General features: G+C 33.0%; 2 protein-coding genes across 2 annotated transcripts; both read right to left on the bottom strand.

The window, feature by feature from the left end:
* Positions 1-2638: 2638 nt before the first annotated feature.
* Positions 2639-3425, bottom strand: LOC17885179. Its single transcript, XM_006293154.2, has one exon. It carries the CDS (start codon positions 3408-3410, stop codon positions 2865-2867), a length of 546 nt encoding a protein of 181 aa, XP_006293216.1. The 5' UTR covers positions 3411-3425; the 3' UTR covers positions 2639-2864.
* A 1018-nt stretch (positions 3426-4443) lies between these two features.
* LOC17885799 (auxin response factor 18) lies at positions 4444-8274 on the bottom strand. Its single transcript, XM_006292646.2, has 13 exons — positions 7707-8274; positions 7299-7414; positions 7111-7209; positions 6963-7019; positions 6708-6860; positions 6544-6628; positions 6369-6459; positions 6132-6296; positions 5936-6049; positions 5796-5868; positions 5229-5708; positions 4954-5141; positions 4444-4800 (listed from the first exon to the last, which is right to left on the bottom strand). The coding sequence occupies exons 1-13, from the start codon at positions 7750-7752 to the stop codon at positions 4686-4688; spliced, it is 1782 nt and encodes a 593-aa protein (XP_006292708.1). The 5' UTR covers positions 7753-8274; the 3' UTR covers positions 4444-4685.
* Positions 8275-15430: the final 7156 nt, after the last annotated feature.

The raw sequence follows: 15430 nt of genomic DNA, 5'->3' as shown, positions 1-15430 counted from the left end.
TATTTTTATGCAAAGTTGATCTATTTCATATTAAATAATACAAAAGAATGTGAGTGGAATAATGAGTTGTATACTATTCCCGCCCACCCATTTTGTAATTAATAGTATTATATGTTGGGTTACGATCCGCCAATATACAGTATATAGTAGTCTGTATATATTACTACCTTGGCAATTTCATGATCCTTATTATATAGGTATCATAATTACTCTAATAATTTTAATCTATTATATGTAGTAGATTAGGTTACGAAATTCGGTGGCGAACTTGAAATTTATAATCACATGATTAATTTATGATAAAGTTGTGACTTAATATGGTCGATAAAAAAACATATGCTTTTTCATTTCTAACTTTTATATAAAGTACAATATATGTGTTGACTGTATTTTTTTTTCAGGAATATGGAGTATTCTTCGGATGCAATAATACTTTCTCTAATTTAATTGAGTTATTTCCACGAAGTTCAAGAGAAGGGTACACCAAAATTTCATCCTTTATTTGAATTGTGATCTGCTTTTTAAAATTTCGTAAAGGGACCATTTATATATATATTACACTACACATGGCTTCATAAAGTTAATATGATTTTATTCTTAAATCGGCAAAGCTACATAACAAATGTGGCGTTAATCAGATAATACCTAAAAATCAAAAACTTTGTAAAAAGCACATAAACTGAAAAATCGAGGCCAATTATAAGAAAGAAACGACCCAAAGAAACTTTTCAAACAAACAATACTGCACGAGTTATTATGTTATACGACATATAGCTTTAGCGTTAATAATCATTCTAAACAAAAATAAAATCACGTGTTATTAAAACGTTAATGTATACAACATGCCACTTCCTTTACTAGAAAAGATTAAAATCATATTATTCATGTAATCAGATGATTGTTTGTGGAATTTATTTAATTTTAGCATCGATTCAGTTATAGAATTTTAGGCCTGAAACTTAACAAAAGAAAGTAAAGTGGTTATTTGTGTATATATTTAAAAGACGAGGGGCTGGAGAAGAATTAGGAAGGACCGACAGGAAGCGACAAAAAGGAATAAGATAGGGCCCAGTTTTGGGGCGTGATTGGCTTTTCTGAAATCTAAAGACAACTGTCTCTCTTTTTCTACCCTAACAAAACATCATATCTCCTCTCGTGCCGTTTGGTTCTTCTAGATTAATCTTGTCTGCCGTTTTCTACAGTCTTAAACGGTCCAAGTGTTTTACCAGTTTGTTCAGCAAGAAAAAGCTTCCGTTGTTTTATTCTCCTACCTTTTCTAATATACGGCCCATTAATAAATACCATACCAGAGGAGAACCCGTGCTTGCACACGGTTGAATAATTTTTTTTTTGTAAAAAAATAAAAATTTGTAGTGTATAAAATATGTATTGGATAAATATTTAGTGTTTTTTTGTATATTTTTATTATATGATTAATAGATAAGGGTGTAGTAATTTTACTATGTTTATTTTTGGGCTTTTATATAAGCACGCATATATTGTAATATAAGTATATATATATATATAACCGTATATGTAATATCTAAAAATATATATATTTAACCATATTTTTCAAACTTTTTCATATGATCCTTTCTAATAGAAGCTCCCATTTTGTTATCCTATACATTAAAGAGAATGTTGTATGTTAACACCGTTTATGTGTCTTTGTTCTCGCTTTAACACCCTTATGTGTTTAGAGACCGTTTTCTACTTACTTTTATACTGTAGACCCCAGATTTGGACAATTATGTCCTTCAATTTAAAGATGAGAGAAACAAACGAAAAGGCTTATAATTTGCAAAATAAAAAAATCATCTCTTTCTTCTTCTTACTCTCGACGAGAGTTTTTTTTTCTCTCTCTCTAGGTTCTTATACTCAACGTGAAATTGCGGCACTTTGGTCTGATTCATGTGAATTATCTTTACTACTTTTTTTTGGGTTAAAACTTAAAAGTCATGAAGTTTTACTCAAATTTCTTTGTTTTATTAATTCTTTACAGTTTTTTTAAGGTTTACAAAGTTTTATATAATAAGATGCTTCCCTCTCGTGTCGTTTGGTTCTTCTAGATTAACCTTGTCTGCCGTTTTCTACAGTCTTAAACGGCCCACGTGTTTTACCAGTATGTTCAGATAGAAGAAGCTTCCGTTGTTTTATTCTCCGGCCTTTTCTAATATACGGCCCATTAATAAATATCATTGGGCTTAATAACATATAATTTCATAAGTTAGTTGTTTTGACTCCCGCCAACTAGATTTGGAATAGAGACTGAACGCATCTAAACGTGTATAAATATATGAGAGTTGAAAATAAAAATGAGTTCTTGGGAAAATTTAGACTCCAGATTTCGAAACTCTTGACATACAAAATATAATTTGTTGGACCATTTTGATGTAATGATGATCGCATCCTAGCCACTAATTCTGCATTATTTGTCCATTATATATGCGATGCCCCCACATCACTTTCTCGAAAACATCCCATCTTCATATTCAATATTATATTATATACAGATTTGGATCCAGATCATCATCATAGAAATGATTCGTTATTGGATAACTATAATGGTATTGGGGCAAGTATATATATTCCAATAACAAGTATATGAGGCCCACAAAAAGCCCATTTATCGATGGTATTCGTACAAGTAAAAGACGACGTATTATTATTATTTTATGACCCTAGTACGATTTATAAAACATACATATTTCCCTCGAAAAGCAATCTTCTTCTTTTTTTTAGCTTGTTGTTCGTTGTTCCATGGAAATGGAACCTCTTTGCAAAACAAAACAACACGTGGAATCTATGGTTTCTTCTTGGACAAGACATGATACCATTTTAAGACATATATAAAGTTATTTTACTCAGAAGCAAGTAGTGACGTAAGAGAAACAGTGGAGACCTCCTGTTCTTGTGTACATCTTCATATCATCTTCATCTTCCGATGGATAGACGAATGTACCCTTTCCGGCCACATAGCCTTCACCATCTCTCTCTTTCTTCCACCGGAACCACCGTTTCCACCCGGCGAGACGACGACGATGGCTCGCTGTCAGATGCATTTTGGCGAATTCACCAGGAAGGAACATTCTCGGAGGCAAATCAAGACACTTGGTGTAAGAAGGATGACGAGTATGGTGTTTAGGTTTGCCAGGCTTTTCTTCCCAGGAGAAAGGAACCGAAGCTCGAGAGATTGAGTCATCAGGTTCAGGGGAAGACATCAAGTGTGATAGTGACACGTGGTTTTTTACTACTGGTGATGACATGTGCTGTAACCTTCTCGATTTCGCGGCTAAGACATGTTGAAGCTTCGGTGTGATTATCGTCGCCTCCTTATTGTCTTCTTCGACTTCCTCTTCCTCTTCGTTAGTACCCATATCTTTCTTGTTCTTTTTTGGAGTTTTAACCATTTCTTGTGTTATGATTCGTAATAACAAGACAGTGGATTAAATATATATATGTACAATTGTCATTGAACATCCAACGCTTGATATTTTAGTACTGTGTCGACTACCACAACCCGTTGCTCGAACTGAAAGTCAAACCGTGCCCTTATTGTTGAGGAAAATTAGTCAGACTTAATTCGCGTACAACTACAACTACGACTGCAACACCGTATATTTAATTTTCTTTTATGTCACCTATATTAGTTTATAAGTTTTTAATGCATGTATAAAAAGATTATAAGTTTTGTTTGATTCTATTTTAAGGGAATAATACAATATTTGATCTGTAGCTCGTATTGAGTACAAGTGTTTTGTTTACATGTTTTATTTTGTTTCCTCAATTAAGTAGAAACGTTTTTACACTAGCTCCAAAATTTTATTTATTTGGTGCAAGTAAAACATTTGCTCGATACTCTACAGTCTACACTAGATAAGTACATAATCAACACCACACCAACACCTAGGTTTGAGATTCTGTATTGGTTTCGTATGTGACTATAAGCTTGTAATCAAAATTAAACGAAGATGTAGACTATTATTGTCAAGGAAACTAAAGTATTATAAATATATCATATATGTGATATGTGATTTTTTAAAAACATTTTATCAAAGAATAATCTGTTGCAATGATAAGGTTGGAAATTTAGTAGCTTCCTCATATGAACAAGAAATTTAGTTCAATGTTTAGTTTTGATTCTGTTCGTTTTTTAAGTTCAAATTTAATAACACTATACATTTTATAAGTCCACTATACATTTAATAAGTCCACTATATACATTTTTCTTTAAAAAAAAAATATTTAACGCCGTTGAATCCTTTTTACTTATCATATAATCAGACTTTCATATCATGCCCACCGCCAAGATTTCCACGCTTTCAGTTTCAGCGAATCTCTAATGTTTTTGTTTTTTTGGGACAAATTGTTGGAAACTTTGAACCCATAACTTATAGTTGATGTACTTGGTTTTGAAAATTGAATGGTTATGGAACACAACAAAGTACGTAAAGATGTGAACCAACCCATCAACCACTGTCCCAAAATCGAAATACTTAAAATCGCCAACCTAAAAAATTGACATGGAGAAAAAAAAAAAAGAGATCCCAATACCAAAGACTTTTTTATATACACAGATTGAAGAAAGTCTTTAGAAGAAGAGCCTTACGTACTAAAATGACGTCGCCGAATTAAACCTTAATTAACAGCTAAACCCTCACCACCTACTAACGATGATCATCAAATCATTCTTTACCATCTTCATTCTCTAACGATGAATAATGCTTCAATTTTGTTGTCATTTTCTTAACTTCATCCCTCGAATATATAAATATCTTCTTCGCCATTTTGCAAAACTCACTGCACAATTTTACACACACAAACAGAACACCATTCAATAATACATTGTGACTCCTAAGGTAAGAGGGACAAAGGGATTAACTAACAATCACATGTTAAACCAGTAACTGATTTGGGGAGCTAAACAAGGTAAATAGGTAATGGTTTACTTACTTCCATGGATCATCTCCAGCAAGCATCATATCTCCTTCATCATCTGTGAAGACAACAACCCATTTGTCTCGAGGACGAAGCTGTCCTTGAATCTCAAACATCTTTTCAAGCTCCTTAATCAATTCATCGTATGATTTCAATAGCGTTAAATCAACCGCACGGCCAACCGCAATCCCTTGCATTTGCACCTTTTCATTCCAATATCAATGAAATCAGATTTCCAAAAACAGTTTTGTTGTTATATTATGAGTTTTTAAAGTGGTCAAGATGATTACTTTAGTTCGACTTCTCGATGTTTGTTGCTTCCTCTGCTCATTGGTTGAGCTTGGCGTGATGGATTCTTGGCACGTAGCAGCTCCACTAGTTTCGTTTGGTTGCTTGTCTAAAAGGATTGGAGCAGGAGGATTGCTTGTGAGATTAAATCCAAACAACCTATAGCAACCATTCGTTGGAGGAGGCGGAGTCTCGGCCTTGAAGTTGTTGTTTGAGGAGTATCCACCTGAATTTCTTTCAAGTGGTGGATCTTGGAACACTTTAATGGTTGCATTGATGGAATCTTGGCTCTGAGGGAAGCTGTACAAGAAACTAGGTGGAGCTGGTGTTATAACCGATGGCTCGATGGGCCTAGACCGCTTGCATTTTGATTGTGGTTGTTGAGTAGGGCTTGAATTTGGGGATGTTGGCAAGAAAGGCTCGATCTCCCACGGTGAGACTTTGTCTGGTCTCTGGAATGTTGTTGGCTCATCCCATTGGACCTAAGAAAGATGAAGACAGAACGTTAAATGAAGTTCACGTAATAAGAAAATCAGTACAGGGAAAGAGCGTGGAATGGTTGACTGAACCTGCAATGACCTCCATTTGGAAGCTGGCCATTGTGAAGATAGATCTCCAGTTCCCACAATCGTACCTGTAAATCTGAAAGAGGCTCCAGAGTTCAGAATCAAGAACACTGAAAAGAATAATCAGACGAAATGATTCTTACATTCTCTCAGGAGACTCTTCGCCTTCAAATCTCATTCTGAATCGGGTACCAAGAGAAAATCCATGCTTTATAGCTTCCATATACTTGTTCACACCAACTATGAATTGGCTTATCCTGCAAAGTCAGAAGACTTTTCTTTGAACTAAAAGTACTAAGTAACTTATGTATAAAAGCAAAATCATCGAAAGAATTATACCTAGGCTTGTAAAACACAACAAACAATGTTTTTGAACCCACGGCATGAGAAGCAGTAGCAAGAACTCCCAAATGCATGCTCTGACTTGAGATAACCGAAGTAGGCATTGTGCTTTGATGTCGTGCTAATCGCCTCACTCCAACCCGTAAATCTCCATTCTCACCCCTAAAAGCACAAGACATTACATCAAAGTCATGAACCTAATACAAGACCAGTGAAGTCTCAGTTGAAGAATACCTCAAGAACACAAAAGCATCTCCAGCTACAAGTCTTTTCGAGGATACAAATGTACTCCAACCCGTTGTAAGCAAATGTCTCCTAGGTTGTCCTAATCCCAAACAACCTCATATCTCATTAGTCCAAACAAAGTTTCAAAAAAAAAACACTCAAACTCCAAGATTAGTGTCAATACCTCTAAAAATATGCTTAAACCTCCACTCAAAGCCATGAAGATCCCTGGCCACAAGTTCTTGAGTAGGAGTAGCTTGTGTCATATCCTAAGAGTGTAAATTGGAGTGAGAATTCAAGCCAAAGTTTCTTAGACTGAGAAGAGTTTATAAGAATATATATATTTACCAAGGCAGGCAAGCATTCAGTGGCGTGTTTACGAAGAACAGAGAATCCACCATGAGTGCTTGTATCTGAAGCAGTTAAAATCTTAACAAACGAATGGAACATTTGCTTAGCTGGTTCAACCAGAGGTGGATCAAGACTTGTGGGTTCAATTTGCTGCAAACAAAAAAAAAACAACAACTTGACTCAATTTCAATCAATAATTGTAAACAAAAAATGAAAAAAAAATTGTGCCTTTTATTTAAGTGAAGAACTTACATGTTCCTCTGGTTGTAATGTGATCTGAGCGTAAACTTCATCTGTTTCATGCTCCGCCTTCACATCAGAAACTTTAAACGTTTTATAACAGATTCAGGAGAAATTTAATAATGAAGGGAAAAAACAAGAATCATGATCGAATTTTTACCTTTAATGTCACACCAAGAACTCGACAAAGTATCTTTGGAGGAAGATTAAATTTAGGTATTTCTTCAGATTTAATTCCCTGATTAGTTGACGCCACAAGCTGCAAAACCCAGAATTGAGAAAGAGAATGTGACAAAAGGAAAAGAAGAAAAATGATGAAGTAAAAGAGATGAATTTTGGGTGAAATACTTGTTCCATGTGACCCTGAGGGAAGTAGAAAACTCTTTCTTGAGGACGAGGAACTTCCACTAACGGACCTGCACAAGCTTTCCATAGCTCTGTGTACAGTTGATCGTGATATGAGCCTGAAATCAAACAAACCCTAACACTCACATTTCCGCGGCAAACCAAAAGAGATAAAAAAAAAAAAAAGATGTAAACTTTGAAGCTACTAATAAGAAGAAGAGATAAGAAAGTGGGTTTTTCTTTTAAGCTCGTTTCCCGAGAAAGAAATAAAAAATCGAAACTTTACGAAGCTGATTTTGATTCTAAAGAGCCAAAACCCCAAACAGAGTCACCGTTAGAAAAAGATTGAAGCTTTCTGTTTTGTTCTGTTTGGTTAAGTTAATTTCTCAAGTCTCTGCCTTTTTTACTCACTTGACAAAGAAGTTCTGAAATCACCATCACCTTCGACACTCGCCATCGAAGAACCACCAGATGAGAGCAGTAGAAGAAAAAGAAGAAGACGAAGGAAATGAAATAGGAGACAAAAAAAACCCTTCACGCGGTAAACACTAGTCTTATTAACCCCATGGAAGAAACACGAGAGAGAAGGAAGCAAAGACCCATCAATGGAGCAAACATGAAAGAAAAATAAAGGAAACAAAAAAAGCAAAAGTTTATTTGCTTTATAACAGAGGACACACAACGGACGGTTATGTCCGTATTGATTGAGGAACGTAATTCAGAAAATAAAAATCTCTCCTTCAGCCACGAAACCGATCTCTGTCTCTCTCTCTCTCTCTCTTAAATCTATTTTTGTCTTCTCCTCTTCTCGCAGATTCCTTGTTGTTTTGCCTCAGCAATAAGAAACTTCTCGCCGTTTTTCAAAATAAGATAGCCAGCTTTGCTTACTTCTCCATACCTAACCCCGATCTGCAGCAAACCAAAGCTGCTTCCTTTTTTGAAGAAGTCTCACGGTATCATGCACATATTCACACACACTCTCTCCTTCCTTGTCTCTCTATCTCTCTCAATATATATATATATATATATATAAAGAGATACTTGTCGTAGTTCAGAGATCCTGGAGACCTGTCATTTCCCACACACAGTAACTCCAGTTGAAAACTCCCTTTATTTCCCTAAAATTGCTTATTCGGTTTTATAATCATGTCACCGCAAAAAAGGAAACTCGATTTTGTTACCAAAAACAAAATATTTTTTTTTACTAATTTATAAAAAGGCAAACGAAGAGTCAGTCACGACGTTTTACCATAATAAATATTTTAGGGAATCGCTTTTGATCTTAAAAACTAATTTAACCACGATTAAACTAAACTAAATTCAATACAAACCGTGGTTAAATCTATACATGTAAAAAAAGAAAAAAAGAAAAGAACGTACGGTGCATTAAAAAGAAGAGGGCCAATCTCAGCCGTCCGATAATGACCGATTGTAATAAATAAGCTAACCCCTCCCTAAACACGAGAGCGCGTGAAGGACGAAGCCTATATACTCCCGTTGTGCCGTTAAGACTTGACGGTGCCGTAAACCCACATCGTCAATTTTTTTATTTTTTTTCCTCATGTCTGGATCGTGGCAGGCAAACGTGTCGGCTTATCTATTATACCCCAGCCAGATTTTATTTTCTTCTCCGTTACAGATTTTTTTTTTGTGTGTGGAAGAGTCGTGAAATTTACAGAAGGTGCCATTGATGGTATAAGTAGTAGAGAGGACCCACAGCTATGGCTAAACCCACACTCGCACAAGCCACAGCCATGACCATGACTCTCTCTTTGTTTATGGGACGAGCGTCTTGGGAAGCGTGTGTGTGTGTGACTTCTGTATCTTTGCACGTGCCCCAGTCAAGCTCCTTCATGTTTTCTTTCTTCACGCGTTTTATTTAACAAACTCAGCAAATAAAAATCAAAAACTATTTTTATATGAAAACTAAACTATCACGAATTGCTTGCTTTGCTTTTATAGAGCATTGCTTTTATAGAGCATCGATGATAATTTGTGTAAACGTTAAAATGAAAGACGAAAGTCGAAGACGGAAAAAAAAAACAAATGAATACAGGCGGGAATGAGAGAGAGTATGAGACACGCGCCAGCGAAATGAGAGTGGAGAAGAAGGAATGAGAGAAGCCATGCCGAAGTGTCGGATGGAGGAGAAAGTGGTCCCTACATACGGACACGTCAGAGTTAGAGAAATTGCCACGCTGTTAAGTCGTATTCATGACCGACACGTGTCTAATGCTTACTTGTCCTACCATTCTTGCTCATTTTTTACAGAGGCAAAAGTAAAACCTGCTCTCTCCCAATGGTGTACTAGAGTGCATACGATCCAGAATTATTAATTGAGTTTTTTTTTTGTTTTTTTTATGTCTACATTCTCTTATTAGTGATTTAGTGTATTAGTAAGTTCAAAAAACAAAATCATTATTTCCACTTGGAAGTTTATATAATCATAAGTTCATATATTAATTAGACCACTCAAAAAATATAGTGTAGGTTTCTCTTGCTAAGTAAATATACTAGTGTCTTTTGCATCACGAAACACTATTGAGCATCGTTGATTTAATAAAATATGTGAACGTATTACAGAAAGAAATGATTATATCGGAGTCAGTCATAATAGAGTCTCACTTCTTTTAACTAGTTAATAAACGATGAATCTTCAAGGGTCGAAAAAGTAAAATTATCAAGTCTATATATCTAAACAACTTGGCTTTCTTAAAACAGTGCAAAAAGATTGTACGGACAAATCCTTGCAAAAGGCAAGACGAGCGGATTTGAAAGAATCGAATTTCTTTTCATCACAAAATATTAAACTTTAAAGAGTAAAAAGAAACATAATTTTGGAAAAGGCAAGAGGATGAGGTATATTGATTACCACAATATACTCGTATCTTGCCTGCATGGCTTTTATTGAATCACTTTGAAGTTTGAACGTCATTTTTAGTTGCGTTCGTTTTTTTTTCGTCTTTTTGGTGAAAATTTGAATATATCTTTCCTAAAGTCAGTGATTAATTTTAATTAGCTGCTAAGTATATTCTCTCAAGTTGAAAGTATTTTAAACACAAAAAGGTTCAAAGAGCAAAATTAAAAATATAAATAAGGATTATAGGAACATCCGAACATCATTCAAAGTGAATATAAACCCATGGATGGGAATATATAACTATATATTTGTTTATTATTTGCTTTAGTGGTTTAGTGGAATCCATTACAGAAAAATCTTTTAGTTTTGTTTATTCTTATTAATCACTGCTATATTCCATTGATATATATTTGATAATATAGTTAATCACCTGTTTAGTCATAGTCGCCACCTCATTAAACAAGAATAAAGGAATATTCGTAAATTTTATATTTACAAATATTGAACTAATCAACCATTCAACGGTACTACTCATTCGTTATATATTGTTATATAAATGAGGTGGAAATATACCAATCATGGTCCTATCTTCTATAAGAAACATATCACAAAATGGTCATATCTTATAATGTTATGGTTCTCTCTTCTACCTACACTACTTATGGTTGAGGTAAGACTTACCAATCAAACCATTGTATTTAGCCTGATTTGATAACTAAATCACTGGCTGGCTCGCTCAAGATGGACAAACCTAGTCAAAAAATAAAGATTTGATTCCAGCGTTGTATGTATATATCTTCAACCTTGCAATAATTTAACTTTTCAAACTTTACACATGCTAAAACTTATTATAAATGTGTTCTGTACAACTTCTCTATTTGACCGTACACCATGTTTCTTCCCTGTCTTCCATTATGCTTATAGTACTTCTTAATATCAGAAAATTTGAAGAGTTTTAAGAGAAACACAAACTTAGTTATTTGTATGTAACATTGCTTTGCCTTTGCTTTTGGGTGGAGCCTAAACAAGAGCATTAGAGGTAATTATTTTTAATAAATCGTAGCATAGGTCTTGTTTAGACAATAAACAACTGTAGAAACATAGATTATTATTCCGCACTCATGTTGTATATTTATTAATATGATGATTACTTCCAAGTATCTTCTGTGGAGTATTATTATATATATATCGATCGAAGTAGACTTGAGTTTTTTTAAAAAGCTTATATATTCTAAGCCTCGCTAAAATCATAAAAACGACTCTTCCCACCTGTAAAGGGTAAGGTGTGTTTTGAGACTCGTTATAATTTATAAGTTGGCTGATGATAAGTAATTGTGGTTAATTATTAATTAAAGTATGATAATCTCTATCATCAATAACACTAATCTACAAATTAAAGCTCTTGATGCGCCGTATGCATGCATCTAATCCGTTGATTCGATTAGGGTAAGAAATCAGATCCTTCCTTGTTACCAAACGTAACTTGGATATATATATTTTCTTTTTGATGATTTACTAAAACAGAGTTTAGTTGGCCTAAATGATTACGGGTAAAAAAAAAAATATTTCTTTTAGTGCGTGTAAATACGGATAATTATTGATAAAAAGTAAAAACTCATTGAATTACATGCATCAGATTAAGGGGAATACGTTAAGTAGAAATTTCATGCGTACGTATTTATCAATTGGTTCAAGATCACATGAAATTGTATAAAACTGTAACATATATAATAGTATCATTGATGTTTTATTGGCTCTCGAATCTGATAGTGTACATGTATACGCATAAATCATAATATATAGTAAGATTAGGAATCGAATTATAGAAACTTTCCAAATATGAAAAAGTGAGACTTAATTATTAGCATAACAACACAAGAAAAAAAATATAAAAAAAAAAAGAAGTCAATTGGTGTGTGTGTAGTAAACTAGTAATCATATCATTCGCACTCTGTTGTTGGCACCTTTCTCCCAAACCTGAAGACTGAAGTGGTGGAGTCGAGTCACGCACATTTGTCAAATTATGAAAGGGGGTATTTTAGTAATATCACGAAAATCATCGTCCGTACACTCCGAAAGGGTCGCTTTCGACCTACTTCACTCCCACTTAAACCGTTAGGTCAAGCTCCCATCTGCGAGAATCTTTCTTTTATATATATATAAGAAGATATATATATTTACCAAATTTGTATTATTTTTACATAAAAGACTCCGTACTTTTCTTTATTTATTTTTATTAAAACATATACTTATCTATATTAAATAAATTTTTGTTTGTAGACGGTTATTTGTGATTTTCTTAGGGAAAATTGGAAATAAAAGACATATTTTTAAAACTTTGTCCATATATATCTTCTATCTAAAAATTTGGTGAATTAAGATTTTCAAAAGATTAAAATCCATTTATACCCTCAAAGTATAATTAAGTTTAAATTAAAACTATTTTATGTATTATATGTCCTATCGATATTCGATGATATGTATATCATCTTCTAATTTTGGCAGAATCTTTTGTCTAATTCCACTCTCTCTGTCCTAAAAGTTCCCATATTTTTCACTTCATTCACCAGGTACGTAATCAGGTCATTTCAGTTTTAATGTAATTGTTAGACAATGAAAACTAACCGTAAAATATTGCAAATGTACGGTGAACTTCTTTTCTTTTGGCTAAAGTCTTCTTTTATTTTTTTCAAAAATTGGTGGTGTGACATTTCTAATTAATTAGATGATACGATGTAGAGAGGAGTCGATCATGCATGCGATTTTACCCATCTACAACTAAGTATGTATGTGTCAAACAGCCTTAATCCGTCTCAGTATGTGGTGCATATGTGTCATGCAAACAGGTTACGAACATGTGAATTACTATATTTTAAAAACGTTATGTGTTATTTAACTAGAAAAGTGTCGTGACAACACTAATTAACCATATCTAACACAACTAAATTTTGGTACAAAGTTCATATCTAAGTAAATCTGTCAAACTGCGTTAATCCGTCTCATTATAGATGTGGGATATGTCATATATATATATATATATATATATATATATATATATATTATTTTGATATATAACAATTTTTGGCGAGCGTGAAGAACTATATATATTATATTTGTGTGGTTGTAATTTCAAAAATTTAAGGATCTTGACATAAACGAAATACTTTAAGAGAATGAAAAAAAGAAAAAAGAAGAAGCCGTGACTTAGTTTTGAAACATAATTTTAGGGTTAAAATCGTTTTTTGTAAAAATTATTACTTTTAAAATTTTCAGAATACATATTCTGAAAAAATCTATAGAGAATCTAAATCATATATTCGATTCTAACTACTTAATTTACTTTCCTAATTATCCGATTTTGTTTCCATACTTGGAAAAACTGAATATTTTTCAGAATACATATTCAAAAATATTTTAGGATATATATTCTACATTTTTCAGAACATGTAGTAAATCGTATGATACATATTCTGAATTTTGCAGAACATAGAATAATTTTAGAATTTGTATTCTGAATTACAAAATTTCGTATTCTGAAACTTTTGGAACATGTTTTCTGTTCTAAAATTCGTAGAACATGTACAAAATGGTAGAATGAATAATCTAAATGTTTCAGAACATAAGAATACGTATTCTAAATTTTTTAGAAATAAGAAAACGTTTTCTAAACTTTTCAGAACAAAAATTATCTAAGTGAAAAACTATTATTTTTCAAAAAAATTGAAAAGCATTTTCATTATATATAATTTATAATGACTTATTTACATTATTTGATAATTTTTAACTTTAAAAAACCTTTAAAATTTGATTTATATGTTAGTAGGGCTAGTTTAGTCAAGATTGTCCATTTAAAAAAAAAGGTATATATGGACAAAGTTTTTTAAAAAGATCTCTTATTTCCAATTTTCCCATTTTCTTATTGTCTAATTTTAAAGGAATCATGTCTTATGTCAAGCATTTTTTGATGATATAAGTCCGGTAAACTCAAAATGAAAGAGATTTTGTATATTAGTATTGCGGATTTCGATTCATTTTATTTTCATTGGTTGATTGATTAATCATCTTTCTTTTTATTATTTGTTTACGCCCATTTTTTTAATCAACACCACTTTATTACAGATAATGGAATAAAGTATAATGATATATCACATATCTTACATATGATATAAAACTATATACTGAATCGCAATTGACGTTCATCAACTCTATCATCTCACAAATCTAGTGCCAAAATAATTGATAGATCATGTTTTAATTTAGTCCATATTTGTTTTGTTGTTGTTGATGTGTCTATATATATAGTATGTTAATTTTAAGTCCATTAGTTTTAATTTTCTGGTTCAAGACTATACGATCAATACATGCATTTGCATGGCACCAAATGCAACAGTTATTTATAAAATACAAACATTGTTCCTCTGACCAATATAGAACCAACTTAGGAGAGATTCTAGTGTGTTTTATTTTCAGCCATTATTGTTCTCTGTTATTAAATTGGTTTGAAGTGGTTGGGTATGAGTTATGGCTCCGAAGACTTTCCCCCAATACATTATTTATATATTGTTTTCATTTTCTTATTCTGCTAATCAACAGAACGTACCACAATGGATTGATTTGGGTATGTAATTACTATCATTTATAAAAGGAAAGTAAAGAACAGCCAGAAGACAAAAAAAAAGACATGAACATATATATGTTATCTGTCCGAGTCTGGAATGAATTTATACACTCTGTAAAAGTTATGTGTGTGGCTTTGGATGAATCCGTGAGTAAGAGAGAGTGATAAATTCAGTTTTTTTTTTTAGATTGATGTGAAAAAGATGAATAAATCATATTAAGAGAAGAGGGGGGGACCATAAAGAGATAGAAATCTATCACATGATCTTCTCTTGATCTCAGACTGCGAAGATGGGCCTCAGTCTCTCTTCCTCCCCCATTATTTGTCCCTGCATGTAACCCTCTTAGCTTGTTCCATGGATAAGTCCCTTTTTACTCAAAACGTTTTTACAAAATGTAAACTTTCAGAATATCCCAATGAGAAAAGATTTTGACAATTATTGAGAGAAGGGTAGGGAGGGACCAAGTGGAGGATGAGTTTTATATATAGGCTATGGATGGACTCGAGAAACCATAGAGACTTATTGAAAGATATGACAATGAGAAATGGAGTCGATTAATTAATTAGGTGTAATTAGTTAGTTTATTTGTAAACTACTAGAGACTAGATTAGTAGATAGGGGCTCATCGTGTTCTTGCTCCCATTCCCATTTGTTCT

Source organism: Capsella rubella, unplaced genomic scaffold, assembly GCF_000375325.1.
Source record: "Capsella rubella cultivar Monte Gargano unplaced genomic scaffold, Caprub1_0 scaffold_5, whole genome shotgun sequence".
In the NCBI taxonomy this organism is placed as follows: Eukaryota; Viridiplantae; Streptophyta; class Magnoliopsida; order Brassicales; family Brassicaceae; genus Capsella; species Capsella rubella.
This window is presented reverse-complemented; position numbering and strand designations above follow the sequence as displayed.